Source organism: Solea solea, chromosome 2 (genome assembly GCF_958295425.1).
Source record: "Solea solea chromosome 2, fSolSol10.1, whole genome shotgun sequence".
Lineage (NCBI taxonomy): Eukaryota > Metazoa > Chordata > Actinopteri > Pleuronectiformes > Soleidae > Solea > Solea solea.
This window is the reverse complement of record NC_081135.1, coordinates 29760998-29779817: the sequence shown is the minus strand read 5'-3', so window position 1 is coordinate 29779817 and position 18820 is coordinate 29760998. Positions and strand designations below refer to the sequence as shown.

At 39.5% G+C, this 18820-nt stretch overlaps 1 protein-coding gene across 2 annotated transcripts in view; it reads right to left on the bottom strand.

The window, feature by feature from the left end:
• The window catches only part of thsd7ba (thrombospondin, type I, domain containing 7Ba), a 164762-nt gene that overhangs the window by 8504 nt on the left and 137438 nt on the right, over positions 1 to 18820 (bottom strand). For both annotated transcript variants that reach the window (XM_058622672.1, XM_058622671.1), the window contains exons 17-23: positions 12069 to 12202; positions 10801 to 10954; positions 6327 to 6471; positions 6043 to 6158; positions 4476 to 4593; positions 2093 to 2238; positions 1491 to 1659 (exon numbers count right to left, since the gene is read on the bottom strand). In XM_058622672.1, the coding sequence (XP_058478655.1) occupies positions 1491 to 1659; positions 2093 to 2238; positions 4476 to 4593; positions 6043 to 6158; positions 6327 to 6471; positions 10801 to 10954; positions 12069 to 12202 (982 nt within the window). The remainder of the gene's footprint in view (positions 1 to 1490; positions 1660 to 2092; positions 2239 to 4475; positions 4594 to 6042; positions 6159 to 6326; positions 6472 to 10800; positions 10955 to 12068; positions 12203 to 18820) is intronic.

The following is an 18820-nucleotide window of genomic DNA, read 5'->3' as shown; positions in this document are numbered from 1 at the left end:
AAATTCAAGAATTTCCCAGCCCCTGCAGCACGAAGACCCCGGGTTTTGCGAGCCAGTTCGAACAAGGGCTTTTCTGCATGGATATTTACATGTTCTCCCCATGTGTGCGTGGGTTTTCTCTGCATACTCCATTTCCTCCCACACTCTAAAAAACATGCAGAGGATAATTGGACTCTCTAAACTGACCGTAGGTGTAAGAATGAGCCCAATGTCAGATGGGATTGGCTCCAGCTTCCCCCCGTGACCCAGGACAAAGCCGTAGGCAATGAATGAATGAATGAATGAATGAATGAATGAATGAATGAATGAATGAATGAAGAACTTCCCAGTTTTTATCAATCAAGTACATCTGTCTATTTGTCAGTCTGTCTGTCCATCTAACAATCTGAATAACTTGCGAATATTTAATAGACTGTGGTTCAATGTAAAATAAAACAATGTTGAATTTTAATTGAAGATATTATACTAATGTTTTCATGAAGAATCTTGTTACAGACTGCTACAATAATTGCTGTTTTTTGCTATTGTTCCGTTAAATAAACCTCTTCAGAAAATAGAGAAATACATATTTGGTGGCACAGTGGGCAAACTTCCTCTTTCCAAGATGACGCACTCAATTTCCATTCAGCTTTCAATCCAAGAGCTTCAAGTAAATGTGATTTGTTTTTGTGTGGGCTGCTAAATGCCGACATAATGCTGTGGTGAACTGTGACGGGGTCCATGGCTCCAGGGGGATAACTCATGCCTCTGTATTTTTTTTATTGCTACTGAATACCTTCAGTTTATCATTGCAATGCAAACTGAGAAATAATAAAAACAATAAAAAAAAAGCATAATCATTTTATTTATTTATTTTTTTGTTATATTGGTTTCTTTAATTTATTGGTTCTGGAATAACAACAGTTGATCAAAAATGTGATCACAGCCGTTTTTTCTTTTCACTCTGATGTTGAACTGCTCCTGTTAGTGAGCTTTCACAGAAGTGAGTTTTCACAGAAACACCAGCTTTTCCTACAAAGAATTCCGCTGCTGTTGCTGTTAATTATGAGGCTGTGATCAACAGATTGACTGCTGTCATTTGTTCCAGATGGGATTATTTTTCCAGCTTCATTATTCCTTGTTATGTAATGTGCGTCTTGCGGACGTTTATGAAAACTGCACTTATCCAAGTGGTCTTTTTTTTTTTTTTTTTAATATAATTTGTTGTTACTGAATATGTCACAATAGATAAAAAGACCATGTGTTAATTTAACTGGTTTAATTTATTTCACAAAAAACTATTTAGCAGCTAGAAATGTCGACCAACTGGGAGAAAGGACAATGAAGCAGACGACAGCAAATGTGTCGGCGACAGGATTAGTCACGTAAAATAAAGGGACCCAAGCCAGAAAACATATTCATTGAAATGGAATGATTAATTACGTGGTTTTGCAGCTCTTTTCATCAAAAGAGCAAAGAGGTTTAAAGTGTATATTTCAGGGCCACGTTACCTGGACAGGGAACAAAGCAGTGCTGCTGCATCTCCTGTTGAATGTGCTGCCTCTGTTTGTCTCCACACAGCTCATCGTCTACTCGCTGAGGAGGAGATTCAGGCCAGTCGCCCCAGTGGACGACGCATGACAGGTTCCTTCTCCGCAAGCCCTCACCGCACTCGGCACCCTGCACACACACCACAGATAGGACCATGTTAAGATTCAACTACACGTGTCCTTACGACAACTGACAAGAGAAGAAGCATTTATTTAACGACACTGAGGAGAGGATGCCAGGATGGAGAATGCTGCACAGATGTAAACAATGCAAGCTTTTCCAATGTTTTATAAAGAAAGAAATGCACCTTATGAGTATACATGACCTCCACATAAGGGATAAACATAATGGCTGTTTCTTTAAGGGTGTTTTACAAGAAATTACCAAAGGATATTATTATCATTTTAGTTATTTTTCTAGTTATCAAAAGCGCCATAGGATATGTTTAGGACAAGTGGCAGTGTGCTCTCTCCAGAAAGAATAATTAATGGTAAACAATTCAACAAAAATACCAATACATTAAAAAGCATGATATAACAAGGAGGTAGAAGATTGGTCATACCTCTACAGTGCAGTGGGACCAGTCACTCAGCAGCCACATATAGCAAGGCCTGACGGGACACGGTTTGGTCTGGGTGAGCTGGTTGGGACAGGGGCGACCCTCCTCATGAGCCTCCTGCAGGATTCTACGCGCGCGCACACTAAACGCTGAAGAACATCAAGGCATTGACACATTTTAATGAACAACAAACCACCGGGGACTCGAGCTGTAGTTGCTGTCGAGCCATAAGGACACGGCATATGACGAAGCAGGAGAGACTTGATAAAGACCAATAAAGGCCAATAGCACTGTTGCACTCATACAAGCAAGAGACATAAAGGCATCATTGTGAGAAATATAAGACACGGTAATATATCAGTTAATAAAACATGAGGCTGAGATGAATAATAATCATTTATAAAAGGAAGGAAAAGAAAACGTTTTCTTCATGTCAAAGGGAAAATTACCGCAGCAGCATAATATATATGTGTCACGATACCACTCCATGTTCAAATCGAACGGTTTACTTCCGACGTGCTGAGTTCAAGTGAGCCATTAATAACGTGCGACAGGAAATGCTTGGTAAATGGCAACAGTAAAAAAAAAACTCATATATTGAGTTGGGTATGAAGAGCAGCTAAACAACTGGTTATTTCTGCTCAGTGCTCTGTGTGTGTGTGTGTGTGTGTGTGTCCCTGTCTTTCTGTGCTTGTGAGGACAAATTTCCACGGTGAGGAGTTTCTATAGTAATGGAAAACGATACCAAACTGAGTTGAGTCGAGTCGAGCTGGGACTGTACAGTGGAAAAGTGTCATATATATGATACACTCATAAGAATAGTCTGTAAAGATACAATTCAGGGTTAGGCATGTAGGTGTAGACAGTTAAGGTTAAACTAAAAAGGACTATGGGATGATATATGGAAGATATATCATCTGAGATCATATCGTGATTGTTGTCTTTTAACATTATTATTAGTATTTAATAAAAAAAAAACAACGAAACACGCACTGAAACTCCATACATTCCCTATACAGTACGTGTGCAGCAGAAGCCGTCCTTGCTGCAGCAGTGAGCAGAATTCAGCGTCACATGACCACATGAACTTAGCAGCTAATAGGGAGAAAGCATGGAGACACCATTGGTTCTTGCTTGAATGCTGCACAATCTATCTTAGAATTCAGTGTTTACACACAGCAATTTTTTAGACTTTTTAATTAAATGCTTAATGTTAAAGAAAATAAGAGTTGTTCTCATAAACATTGTGTATATATATAATCTGCAGGAAAAAAAACATAATGAGTTACAACTCATTACAATTAAAGACAATAAATATATAAATATTTTTTTGCCCATATCTCCCAGAGGAACATGCATTTGTGTGTGTTTGTTTATGTGTATGCATTTGAGTGTTACGTCAAGGGAGACGCTGAACTCATTGGACACTAGAAAGGCACAACAAACACGATGTTCAGCTCTTCCATTTCAAAGATGTTTTTTTTTGTTTAAAAAAAAAAAAAAAAGAAATTAAAAAAAGAAAAGAATCAACATCAACGCTGCCTTGGCATCGAGACAAAACAAGATCTCTACATTGTCTGCTACAGAGACAATGCAAATCCCTCATGACAGGAGTGTAGACAATGTGCGCGAACGAGCCGAGAGAGCTGCGGAGGCAGAGCCACAGTGACAGTGACAGGGCTGTGAGAGACACCGAGAGCGTATTGAGTTTAAATCCCTGGGTGAACGCCCGTCTAAGTGTGAGCTTCCTTAAAAGAGGGGTTAACTGCGAAGACAGAGGCAGCCAACGACAAATTAAAATTGATGAACTTAAGACGGTAGTGCCGAGTCTCTCTAATTAACAAAATAACAAGCTCTCTCCCTGGGGGTTTGGCAGTGGGATGCTGAAGAAACAATGTATGCAAACAGGTTAACTCCACTAAACTTCTGTATATTGCATGAGGTCAAAACCCTGACTCTCTCAGCGTGACGCTGGGTATTTCGGCGACTTGAAGTCATGCAGAGGAAGAATATGTTTCAATTAGAAGCAATGAATCATTAATGACATCTGCAAAGGTTGATCTGTATGGAAATGAGCTTAAAATTGCCTCTTATTAAGACTTAATAGCATAAAGCAATGTTTCCTATGTAATTAAAACAGAAGCAGCTTCATATAGAACACTTATTTTAGAAAAAGGACATTAACAGCACTCTGTTTACCTATGTAATATGCTCAGGCTTACACATAAACCCCTAAATATTGTAATGCATTTAAATGTATTCATGCACATTTGGACATCTTGGTGGCAGGCTGAGCGGACGAGATAATGAGGTGAGGCCCATGTGCTTGAGTTTGACTGTTTCGTCAGACGGGCTAAAGTTAGGTTTGTTTGCTCGTAATGTTTACCTTGACTACCGCAGGTGTGCGAGCATTCTGCCCACGGCGACCAATCAGAGAGTATACAGCTGACAGGGCAGTCAACCACACACTGCTCGGAGAGACTCCACTTGTTGATCAGACCCAACTGCAGCGGAGAAGAGCAGAACGAGAGCTGTGTGAGGAGGGCAAGCTAATTATTTTCCACTAACAAGAAAGACAGAAAAGAGCACCCTCATTTCCATGTCTGGAATAAGCAGCAGTTCACGTCAGGACAATGGAATTGATGCAGTAATTAAAAAAAAAAAATAACAACAAACATGGAAGGTGCTTTTTAAATGTTGGGAGCGAATTGTACATAATATTCAGGCGAACAGATAATAACAAAAACAGTGGTTGACAGCATCGCAGCCTTCGTCTCGACAAAGCTGGTTACAGAACAAGAGTGATATCCACTGTGGGACACAACAGCGGAAAAAGGTGCCAATACTTCTCTCAATGAATTTATAAGACCACCATTTATCAGTGCACGTTTATGTCAAGAAAATACAATTAAGTTGTGTTTGCCTTGGTAGTAACTGCTTGGTGATGCATGAAGGTGTTTGAATTTAACCTTTTTAAACAAGTTGCGGAACGTTCAGTAATGAATGATTCAATGGGAACAGACAGGGAAGTAGAAGAATGTAGCTTCACAAAATAATCATATTTAAAGGAATACTTTGTATTCTTAGAATAGAGGTAGTATTTTTGAAAAACTGTGCTTCCCAACCTCAGTTTCCCCTGAGTTGAGAAATATCTTCATTCTTTTCTTTGTCACGTGTCCACCAGTGACACTTCCTCCTCTTAGCGTAACTGTTAGCAAAGATGGCGGACACTGTTTACATTTTGGGAATGAGGTCCCGCCCCCCTACGAGTGGGTCTAAAAGTGCGGAATTAGCGCTGCAGTTTCAAGCCTCGGACCAAGGCTTGGGCCAAGTGTCACTGGTGGGCATGTAAAAAAAAAAGAATGAAGATATTTCTCGAAACTGAGGTAGGGAAGCACAACTTTTCAAAAATACTCCCCCTATTCTAGTAATACAAAGCTAAATGCAAATCGGTGAAGTAGTCCAGTGTTTCCCAACCCTGGTCCTCAGGGAACACTGCCCTGCATGTTTTAGATGTTGCCCTGCTCCAACGCACCTGGTTCAAATGGTCAGCTCATCACCAAGCTCTGCAGAAGCCTGGTAACGAGCTGTTCATCTGAATCAGGTGCAGTGTTCTCCGAGGACCAGGGTTGGGGAACACTGAAGTAGTCCTTTAAAGATCATTTTCAAATAACATCAACTACATTGTATTGTACAATAGTCTATTGTCCCTGCTTGTAAACATGTGGCATACGAAATGTGAAACGAGTAGTTCATATTATATGATGTCGCTATTATTTGCCTCAAATTTCAGCTACAGTTAAAAACAGTTATTTCACCATATTATTTTCTTACACCATGCTTGTATTTAACTCCACCATGGCGGGAAACCAATACAACGCTACAAACGATCAGGCTGTGATTTCAAACTGCAGAATCCCATTATGAATGAGGTCTTACTTCTCACTGATTACCTGCTCACACTTCTGCAGCTCCACGATCTTTCCGTCGCTGCGAACACAGTCCAAGAGACGCAAGCGCGTACCTTGTCCACATATGGTGTTTTCACTCAGCTGGCATGTACTCCACTCTGTGCACACACACACACAGTCTGGTTGCTTGTTGAATCACAGCCTGTTCTATGTACATTAACAGCAAAAACCCAACCAGCTAAGCTCACATCTTCATTATCTTCACTAAACACACAAATCTCACATGCATTTTTTAAAAAAATGCTCCCACTGGATGTAAATGTCACCTGAGACGTGGTACTGGTAGGTGAAGCAGGTACTGTTGAGGACGCAGGGTTCCGACTGGACCAGCTCTGGACAGGCAGAGCTATCTGAAGCTGGGAGGCGAAGCGCGTCTCTACTCCTATTCCTTACTGTCCCTTGGTCACATGGCTGTACAGCAACGAAAATAAAATTAAGGTTTAGTCCAAGAACTGGGGGAGACACAAGGTCACGTCAAGGGCTCTTTACATTTTATATGCATGACTCAAGGATTTTACGCTTGTGAAATCCTGTTTTCATTTGTGAATTATGCTCTAAAATTCTGCAAAACAATCGAGCTGAAACAAATGAATGACAAAATACATCCGTCATATTAAAATAAGAGTTTGACAAATCTGTTGTTGATTACATTTGAAAATAGAGTTGAAAGTGTTTGTTTCTCAGAGAAATTGCCTTCTGTTAGCTGTTAGTGTCTGAAAGAAAAAAAAAAAACCTACAATTGCACAGCATTACCGTGTCAATTTGTTTTGCCTATACAAAGAGAGCAAGTGCATGCTTTCCGTATGAATTCTCATGGACAAACAACGCAAAAGCGCTCTCTAAAGCAAACAAAGTAAAGGACTGCTTTGTAAAGTGGATGATACTATGAAGGCAAAATGAAAAGGTAAACAAAACAACTCTCCCTGATAACGTGTGGCAGAAATTAGGAGGGACTGTGTCTTTTTCTATTACTGTAGAAACAAACGAGCAAAATAAAAATGTTAATGGATATCGGTTGAAGAGTGCAACGGCACCGGCTCTTTGTTATTGTTTAACACGATTCATTATTGGCTCCTGACATAATAGATTCAATCATTAAAAAAAATATCAAACGATTCCACAAAAGGCAGGATGCTTCTCTTTACTTCATTAGGGTATTATACAACCACGCGGCGCATAGCACTTAGAAACTGGGACGACAACTTAGACCCGGCACAAAGCAGCACCAGGCAGAAACACAAATGTCATTGTTACTTTGTTATTTTCCCATCAAGAGCCCATGTTGTTCAAACCGCTAATACACCTGTGCCCATCTGAGTGTGTGCTGGTTGTAAAATGAGGTGTGATTAGGTGTGTTGTTGGCACATTGCTCTCTTGAGGTGGTGGAAAGCAATTGCGCGTTTGACCGAAAATAACCCGCTGTGAAGTCAACTGTGTTTATTTTAGCGCCATATTATCAAGACGGGGATTTGTTTCTGCATAGGAGGCCGCAAAACATGTATACTTGTATTTTTAGGGAAGACACCTGGCATTACTGTACTATTATATGCCACAGCTGAAAGCCAATAAAGATGAGTCTGACAGATATTTGGGAACACGTGAGCTCCTAACGAACAGCTCGGAAATTGCGATTTGCTCAAGTAAAGCTACAGGGTGTGGAAACTGTGAACGAAGGAGCAAGGCATGTGTGAATGTGAAGGAACCGAAAGCTTAGCCGCACAAACTGTGTTGCCTCTCTGCTCTTGTTCAAAATGCCAAAAACACATGGAATCACAGTTAGAATTCTGCTTCACATTCTTGTTCACACTTGGATGGTCACACACAATCACACACAACTTGGAAAAAAAAAAAGACTTTGTTCTTTCTATAATTGGAACAATGACGCAATCCTAATCTAAGTTTCAGTGGGAAAAAAGTGAACAATTTAAACTCCAGGAATCCAACAGAAAATCCTCCGTATCGGCATTCAAAGACCCCGGTAACCTCGCTCCCTCCTGGCTCACACGGACCTCTCACCCCCTCTTCTGCCCGACGCATTGCACTCTGGGAGGACAGGCTCCTCTTTGCTCCTGAACAGCTGGGAAAACCTGCCTCATAACTCACCCTTTTAAATGTGCTTTTAATGAACAACTCTGCTGTTAATATCACTGTTTTTCATTTTGTACTGCAATCTATTTAAGTTGGTGGGATATTTTGTTTTTGTGTATTTGGATTTATTTTTTGGCACATTATTATTATTATAATATTATATAGCAGAAACAGATCAGAATACTAACTTAATATTTAACACAACTATAGTATAGAATAGCATACAATAGAGTAGTGTAGAGTAGAGTATAGAATAGAATAGTGTAGTGTAGTACATTACAGTATAGTACCGTAGAGTACAGACTAGAGTGTAGTGTTGTGCAGTATAGGGTTACCTAACCCTAACCCAAGTATAGTATGTCTGTATTATGCACATTATGATTTCTTGTATGGCACTCTTTATAACCAAGACACATTTCTCTAAGGAAAAATAAAGACTTTTTAAATCACTTAAAATTTATGTATACTAAAGTTGATGCTGTATGTAAAAAAAACAACAATGTTTTATACCTAATAGTTAAATCTCTACCTTCTCTTTTATCTGCTGTTATCAAGGACTTCAATATCTTGGAACTATTAAGTCTCATCCTAACCATTAAAGAAAAATCACCATATCAAAGATCCAGGTTGTACCAGATAAATAAGCATATTCTGTATTTCCTCCTACATAATTTGTTTGCTACTTGGCAATCTCTCCCAATTTATTTTTGATTGCTATTTAAAACATAAGTGAAGCCACTGATAATGATGCTCACAAATGTTTAATAGCTCAAAATTGTGTGCCGGAGCCGGTCTTAAGAACAGCGTTGATAGAATGCAACATCCTCCCACAGATGGCCACCTGGGAGTAAAACATTACAGAATTTCATTTCAATGAACCTCAAAAGAGTGAGCTCAAGATGTCAGAGTGTAAAACAGTATTGCCGTCTAACTGTAAACATGGGCATGATGTAGAGCAAATACTGCCATTCATGTGCTCAAGTGTGATAACCACTCAAGGCTTTTTCCTTGATACAGTGATTCATGGCTATTGCACACAGTCCTGAGGCGAAACACAATCTCCTCTAACTGCATTGTTATTGGCAAAGTTGGCTTTAGCATAACTTAAACAATGGGACATCATTGCTGAGCTCATCGTCTTGGGACAACGTTGGGGAAACAACACAATGTTATTATCCAGGATGCTGCACTGCATCACTATTACACATTTAGACAACACACACTCTGCATAAGATCCTCATTCTATTCATTGACTGCGGGGCTGGACAACTATCTGAAATTACAGTGGACCAACATAGTTTACATTTAACACCTCTATTTCTTCTTAAACGGTGTTGAGATTAGATTTTTCCTTCCGTATCTATAGGAATGAATGGATACGTCTCAACTTTTTAACTTTTGTTGTTGTTGTTGAGTTGTGTGGTCTCAGAGGTACAGTTAAACTGTGTGAAAACAGTTCACAAACCTTGACTTTCCTAATTATATGGTAGTTTTTTAGTTAGTAGTTCATCGTTGTAGTGTAATAGGTGTTAGGTAAATATTAATGCAGGTCATAGTTATTATTATAATTATTCCACACTAACTTTTTTGATTAATTTCTACTGGGTGTGAAAACGGAAACATCACATTTCATTGCTTTCCAATTTTGCAAAACATTTAAATTATGATTGGTGGTGAAACTTGCTTTAATATTGGTATTTATTTCACAAAGAGTTTCTCTTTTTACAAGAATCCAAAAATAAGATTTGACTGAACAAATGCAAATACCACTATCTTCACTGAGCCAAGGATACATTTAATTGTAAACTCACTTATGGCTGCTAAAGTGTTATAGGATTCCAAGTTTGGAGTTTCAGACATTATTATATCACCACATGTATTAAATGCCTGATATGTACTGATGTTGAGAGTGCTGCCAAAGCTGAATGAGGGAATAAAACAAAAATGTCGATGAAGAAAATGCAGACTAATTAAAAAATCCATCTATCACTTTGAACCAAGGGTTCTCCGACTCCGCTGTTGAAGTGTCTGATGAAGCGCGCTGCTTGGCAGGAAACCTATATATCTATACACGACCACTCAACCAGGCGGCCTGTGGCTGCAATCACTGGGGAGCATATTGTTCAAGCCTGAGGGTTAATCTTCATATATACTCAATTTAATATTGCAACAACCCACCCCTGCAGTGCAATATAGGATTTTAAACCACACAGTATTATATACAGTAACAACCTGAAGGATGAACCCCAGGGCTCGCGTGTGGAAACACAAACGTTTTTAAAGCAAATCTCAACACTTACTTGAGCATTCAAAATCGATTGTATAATGTATTATTATGTAGAACTATATTAACAAATACTGTTACATTTAATAATATGACATGACAAAAAGAGACAGGGCTATTTTGTAAGAATTATAAGCCGGGTGGGTTTGTTACCGAGGACCTTGGAAAGTAGACCATAACGAGGTTTGGATGACTGGTTCTTAAGAAGCATCATCAGTGATTTTAATTTACATTAATCCCCTTAAACGTCTGTTTTTATTAACAATTTTACACACAAAGTTAGCTCCAAATATAGCTACACCTATCGTAAACAATAGCAACAATACATTTTTCTGCTTGAAAACAGTCACTTAGTTTTTGCTTCTTACCAGGGAGCAGTTGCTCCAGGGTCCCCACGGAGTCACAACACAGTCACTGGGACAGGCCAGAAAACAGACTTGGGCTCTGTGTGGCATTTCCTCCTGATCACACACACCTTCCTCCACAGAGATGGCCTCCCCGCTCACTCCCTTCTTCACACACCTAGCAGAACAGCAGACACCACAGATGAGTCTAGTTTCTGGGCCACGGCAAACTGGGTCATTTTACAATGTTCACAACAGTACAGTATTTCTTACTTTCCGGCATAAAAACAGGTTGCACCTTTTTCTTGTCGCAGACTGTGGTTTGAGTCATTTTTATACTCTCTCGGTGTACTTTCTGTCCTATCTGGTAATAATACTGTCATTTGTTGAAAAAGTTTCACTTAAAAATGACTGACTTAAACGAGAATGATCAATTTTAGTGATGCGCTTGTGACTTACACTTAAGGTGAAATGTATACAATGCACTTCATAACACAACATAAGTCATACATAAATGAATTCAGCTAGTTTTGATGCAGTAACACAGTTTCCCATCATGATATGTCCATGTTGCCTGCACTGCATTAAGAAAACAAATACCAAAAAAACAACTACACCAATTTAAAGGATAGTTTAGAATTTGTGGTTTTATGAAGTACTGACGCATTAAACACTGACTCAGGTAATCACATTTGGGTGGATCCACTCGCACGCTCACTCACATAATCACATCTTCACTTGCTTTAAATCTAAACACTAAACAATATGTTTGCTGCACCATCTCGCACTTAGATTGCCTTTTCCAGGGGAAAACTGATGTTTGTAAACTTCCCACAGAGGAGCAGAAGGTCGACTGCTGCCTTATGTTGTAAGTTTGTGTCACACGGAAGTCGCAAAGTAACATATTTGAACTTACTCGATGGAGGCAGCAGTAGATTTAGCAGTTGTTAGTGCAGGGATGTAAAATTGCAGAATTTCTCTATGGGCTTTGGTGCGGGAATTGTTTTTTGACTGAAAAGGAAATCTAACAGTGGGAAAAGGTAACAAACATCATTCTTAAGATGGCTTAGACTGAAGCAGATATTATTGCAGGAGCCTTTTGTAAGGCGCTAAAATTCCAGGTGTATACAACTGGACTATAAAAAATGACTATCCCTTTAACTGTTTGTTTATTCCTGTTTCTGTGAGTGTTCAGTGTGAGTGCCAGCTATAGGCTCATTGCCAGTCTGTCCCTCTCATGGTGTGTCACAGTGCCAGCGGAGTTGTGTGCCAAGCAAGACTCCCTCACTGACCTGATCTTGCGGCTTTGGACTCCCTCCCCGCAGGCTGGCAGGTCATCCAAAGTGTTGATGGTACAAATGGACCAGGGCTCAGTCTTCCACTCAAACTGGCTGCATTTACTGTGGCATGGCACGGCCTGGTGTACCTGCACGCATACAAACACACACTCATTAATTCACACACACACACACACGCACAAGGTAGGAATAAAAGTGGTGTGTTTGTAACCGGTAGGGATGGATACACAAACACACACAGCTGCCCTTTTAAAGGACACTGCATTGACTTTTCATGTGGACAGTCTAAACAGCGTCATCTCAAACCTTAACCATAACCAGTTCATGCCTAACCTTGAACTTAACATAACCACAATTCAAATCTTAGTCCTAAACTTAACCAGTTCCTCAGAAATGGGGGTTCTGCCTCATTAGGACCAGGTATTGGTCTCCATGAGGACTACAGGTCCAGATAAGGTCGGTGTTTATGCCAGAAAAGATCCTAAAGAGGTAACAAATACAAGTACACACACATTTGTATACTACATTCTCAGTGAGGACACTTGTAGACATAATACTGATCTTAAACATCACAACTTAATGCCTGATCCCTGTCCTTAAACTAACCCTAACCTAAACCCAATTCTAACTCTAACCCTAAAACCAAGTCTTAACCTTCAAAAAACACTTTAAAGTTGTGAGGACCAGACTAATGTTCTCACAAAGTTTGAATAGTAAAAAAAAAAACATGTCCCCACAGTTTACTACACACACACAAACACAGATGAGAGTAGTTGGTGCATACCCTAGTATTGAAGATATTAGGGACACATCATTCCCCTTTCATATTACAGTAATGAGGTTTCTCTGGGTTGAAACCGCTGTTCCTCAGGGGCTTTTATTTGGAAAATTTAAGAAGCAAAGAGGAAAAACTATACTTATTTTGCTCTGATGTAGACATTTTTTTTTACCATAGCCTATTATACATCTCTAAACACTGTTCTATATGGAACCACTCGCATGTGCTGTTATTCTAATTACATTTCTGTTGTATGGGCATGTATCACAGTTCTCGGGCGACGTGCGCACTAGTATACATGCACGTCTCAGGTGACCCTAATGACCCTCTTTCGCATCTTGATTAAGACGAATCCAACAACCTGAAACCGGGTCAGCGGGGTGAACGATCAGCATTGTTGGAATTAACGACTCTCTAGACACCTTTTTTCTATCTGTTTTTTTTTTTTTTTCCATTTCCATTTTAATTACCAGTTAGTCAGAACTGAAGAAAGAACGCTCAGTCGCCTGCAGCTAACTATAGAAGATGACTATGACCTGGATGACTGAGAACCTTCACAGACAATACATCCCATTAAAGCAAGAAGCTTTTTTATTATCCGAACGGTGTCCAAAAAGTTTGACAAAAGGGTAAAAAGAAATCTTCAAGACATGAACCAAAGAAAGTGGAGCTCAATCTGAGCAAACTGAGGGGGGAATTAAGTACATGATTGCAGCAGGGACACAAAAAAAAGTGTTTTATTTATGAATGAAACAAGAGTTTTGCATGATGTGGTGAGAACAATAATTGGGTTGAGAAAAGGAATAACGATGATGGCAACAGGCCCTTCAGCCTCGGATGGAATCAAGCCTATTCACTCCTCGCCACTCAGCCAGTGGCTATGGCATGTCTGTATAACCAAGGAAGCAACCAGTGCAAAGCTTGTGTAAACACATGTTTACTCTCAATCTATGTAACAGTCTGCCTACCACACTAAAAGGTATACTCTAGAGGACAATTTGTGGAAACAGCAATGACAAGCTGTAATGGTTGCCTGTAAGTGTGTGTTTATGAGTATGCGTGCGTGCGTGTGTGCGTGCGTGTGTGTGTGTGTGTGTGTGCAGAGAGGGAAAGAGTGTGGTGTATTTCCTCCCCTACGGACCACACAGATGCCTATTAGACACCCTCATCATCTCCCATCTGTCCCTGCAGATGCCCCTACTGGGTAAACTGGCAACTGCTCTGCTGCCACTTTCTCCAACACCACAAACTTATCAGCTCATTTTTATCACCATAAAAAGTCACTCTCCAATATATGTCCCCATATGTATGGAGCACTTAACATTTGTTCGGCGAGAGATTATGAGAACATAACACCTACTGTGTGGGCTACAGAAAATGACAGCAATGTGTTTGGCAGGTTTCAAGGCTGGTGTAAAGACGGAGCCGTGTAATACCAGTCACACACATTTACCCTATGAGCAAAGGGAAAGGGATATTTGATCTTAGCGAGAATCAGCTGCGCATCAGATCAGTTCATTCACTTGCTAAACGACAGATGAGCATTCTCCATTTTTTTGTCCACTTCTGAAATTTCCTTCCAACTATAGAAAATGAAGTGGCGTCCTCACATTCTCGAGAACAAGTCTAACTAACTCAATTCCCTTCACCTACAAAGCAGATGGAACAGTATCCAAATGCTGCACATGAATTATTTCCACTTACGTAGAACTCTCTCTCTCTCTCTCTCTCTCTCCCCAATCAAGCTATACTGCTCTTTTTCTCTCTCGACCAAAAGGGTCAAAGGAATATGTGACTAGAACAGATCTGGCATGCAATTTCTCTTCATTAGCGAAAGCAGAGTACATGTACAGAATGAACAGCACTGACCTGAGCCTGCGTGGATGTCCATATTAGCAGTGCATGACAAGCCAGAAGTTGGGCAGGGAAGAGAAGAACAATGATATGATCATTAGTTTGGATTCTGCCTGCAGGCACAGGAATGTATAGATTCTGATCTTTAATAATTTACGGATTTAAATACAATATCACATTCTGGCCGGAGCCTCATTAATGAGGACAAAGCATAATTAAGGACTTCATCATTCATAGTAGTAGGAGCGATTTAAAATGCTCGAGTTGGATGCAACAGCTGTGCAATGTCCAACCCCGCAGCGAAAGGTAACTCGCAGGAAGTGATTTGTCTGGAGACGGCGAGAGGGACGTCACCATGGATGAGCATATGCTCAGAGACCCTGTACTGTGTGCTCTGTGTCGAAACACGGCTACTGAAAGTAATTGTTATTGGTGACAAGTCATTTTAATATGCTGTCCTGAGTCTTCACAACAACATCCCTACAGTAACATTTCTTTTTAGCCTAATAGTATAAGCATTATGCGGCAAACAAATGGTCGTCACAAGAATACGTGTCCATGTACACTGTTCTAATCTCCATCATTTCTCATTGGTTCACGACACTGCAAATCAGCGTGGGATTAAAAGCTTTGGCTCGGAGCAAACTCATCTTCATTTCTGGTTACAAGGCAATAGTTAATGATCATAAAAGTCTCAGATTAATGGGGGGAAATATGTGTGAGCTAAAGTCGCCATATATATATAGTCGTGTGACATGGAAAGCAAATGGCGCCGCTGTTAATATATTTCATCCACTCTGAGTAATAATGGTTATGGCTTTCATCCAAAAAACATGATGAGGCTTAATGCACATGCATAAATACTTTATGTGCCTATGCAATGATGCATGTGCATACACATACGGTAAAGACAAAGCAGACAGACGGACACATGCACGCACACACACACATTGTTGTACAGCATTGTTTGTGTGGACACACATACACACAATCCCGATTGCCTTACACTAACCTTAACCATCACAACTTAATGCCTAACATTAACCCTAACCTAACCCCAGCCTAAACCTTAATCTAACAAAAAACAAGTCTAAACCCTCCAAAAGCCCTTTAAAGTTGTGAGGATGTCTTCAAAAAATGTCTTCACAGAGACATTTTTTAATCAAAATATGTCCACACAGCCTCCTGCAGCCACGTCCTGTATAAAGTACCTAAAAGGGATACTAGCTTATCGGTCTTACACTTGATTTTTGATTTAGAAGGTTGGATGACTCTTTTGGATAGTGTCAATGTAAATGAGTGAGCCTGTCGTTTGAATTTCATACAAAGAAAGATGCATTATTCATTCAAGGTCATGTACATCACGTCATTCACAGATCAGCATTAAGCCTGACAAGAAATACATCTGAGCCTCTCAACCTTATCTTTGACTTCAACTTTAACTTTCTTATTACCCTGAGGGAAATGTTTCAATCTGCAGCGGGCATCATAACAAAGACGACAACAAGTGTCCCTATTTTAGCCATTATAAAAACATTACAGACACCACAGTAAATATGTAAGCAAATACACTAGTAATTATAGTCAAGTGCAGTCTTGTATGAAGTAACTAAAAAGGATACTTGAGTAAAAGTACAAGTATCTTACCAGAAATTGGCTTTGGTAGAAGTTGAAGTCACTTTTTTTTTTTATAAAATTACTTAAGTAAAAGTCTAAGTATATGACATTTGCTGAACTTAAATTTTAGAAAGTAAAAGTAAAAGTATTAAAAAATAAAATTAAATTAAGAGTAATGATTAAGCCATGGTAGCTCAGTGGTATGGCAAGTTGTCTTTCAAGTGAAAGCTGTGGGTTCAATTCCTGTTAGAATGGGTATGAAAGTTGTGTGAATGGCAAAACTATAGTGTAAAGCAGCTCATCCAGACTAGAAAAGCGCTATATAAATACAGACCATTACCAACTCTTCTTCCTCTAAAGTTAATTGCTAGTAACAAAGATAGTTAGGGGAAATGTAGGGGAGGAAAAGTAAAAGTTGCTAGAAATATAAATAACAAAGCAAAGTACAGATACGTGAATTTTGTACTTTGTCACATCACAACACTGCATACACACACACACACACAGTAAACAAGAGTTAGAAACAGTGGAATCGATTCCCACGTGATCGTGACTTCTAACACATAACGCATCTTTATGACTGCCTTACACATTGTAGTAGGACAACTGTATGTGCCTGAGCTACACAAAAGAAGACAATACTGATAGAAAATGTCCATCCTGAAAACTGAAGTCCATGCCGCTGTAAATTATTCGACTGAGGAGAGGATAAGAGGAAGCGCTGCCCCGAAGCCTGAAACGTTTAGCAAAAAAATGTGTGTTGACTGTGAAAAAAAGCAGGAACCACAGGAAAGTAGCTTTTAATCGAAAAGAAATAGAAATCAGAACAACATAATAAGGACACATTTCTGCGAGTAACTCTGGGTCAGCACTATAGAAACTGCCACAGTGACCCCCTCCACTTTCTGATGATTTACACCGAGAGAATAGCATAGATTATTCCTGAGGGGACCAAGACTCTGTCAGTAGAAACAATTAGAGCAGAGCACTGGTGAAATATGTTGTCATGTAGATGTGGATGCATTGTACCCAAATACATAAATTAGACAAACAATAAAACAACAGGGAGTGCATTCCTACCGGAAATGTATAACCACATGTCAAGTATCTCAACCATAACATTATAGTAGCTTTGTGGTCATTCTTTTTAGTGTTTGTAAATGTTTTAGTTGGTTGGAAACACATGGGCCCAGTCTCCTCCGTCCTATAAGAAATGTCCATCTGTCAGACTCTCCCTGTCTCTCTCTCAACCTGCCAGCACAGACGGTTTGATTCTTGCACCATCAACACCTCACCCATGTCACACATCCACACACGCAGACTGATCTCGCTGATAACATCACCCACATATTTCATATTTCCATTCGACGTTTCCGCTTTATTTCCTGTTTGATTATGAAATCAATTCACTGTCTATTTGAAACACGGCTGCGTTTTCGACTAAAATGTGCGTTAAATCTAACCTCATGTTTTGTATGAAATGGTGTTCTATTTATTATTATAGTTTGGTTTCGTGTTGTTACTCATGTACTGGTTATCCCCGCAGGTGTAGTTGCTATTACTATTACTTATATCTTGATTTATATTTATTTTTTATGACTGGGGTTATGCAGAATGTTTACATTTGGCCCACACTGATTGTTTTGGGGAATTTTACTGTCTATAATTTAGGATTTTTTTGTTTGCAAGTCATCCACACTTGACCACAATTACTTCTGTGATCTCGTTTACATTTTATAATATCTTCCTCTTCTCTTCTCTCATGGTCTAGTCTAAGAAGATTGATATCCAACATCTTTCTTGGACCAACTGCTGTGCTTTCTCTATAGCAGGGAAATGGCACAGCGCTCCATAATTGCTCAAATTATTTGGCCATCAGGTTCCATTCCGAATTCTTAAATAAAGAATCCTCTTTTCTCATTTACTCTGTAATCTATGAGGGCAGTGGGCACGGATCAGACCCTCCAGTAATAATCACTCTGGTCAAAGGTCTTTGCACACATTCATTAAAAAAAACGAATGTTTTAAGAGCTCACATATCGCGTAATATATACATGTCATGGGTCAAATGAGTACTGTGCACGACCCGGTTTTTAATTCAAGGAAAAATACGAATAAACACCTGTTTCATTTATTAAGTCCTGTTAACTTTTTTGTGCTTAATTGCATCTGTAGTCTATCCACATTTCATTATGGTCAGTGTAACGAGAAACCAGCTGTTGAATAACAATGACTCCGTTTTAGAAGGAGGAGGAGTATTGTTCACTTGCAATACGCGACGGCTACATTTCACAGTGAACTTACAACTGCGAAATGATGAATATTCGATTCGAGGAATGTTGCGCAAACACTAAGAAATTGATGAGTGGATTCCAGGTTAGTGGGTCACAAGCTCACGGCAATTGAGTTCAAACAACCTTGAGTTGAAAAACGGCCACGTTTTCAAATGATAAACGTGTATATAATATTCACTCAGCCATTCAGTACAATTTGTGTT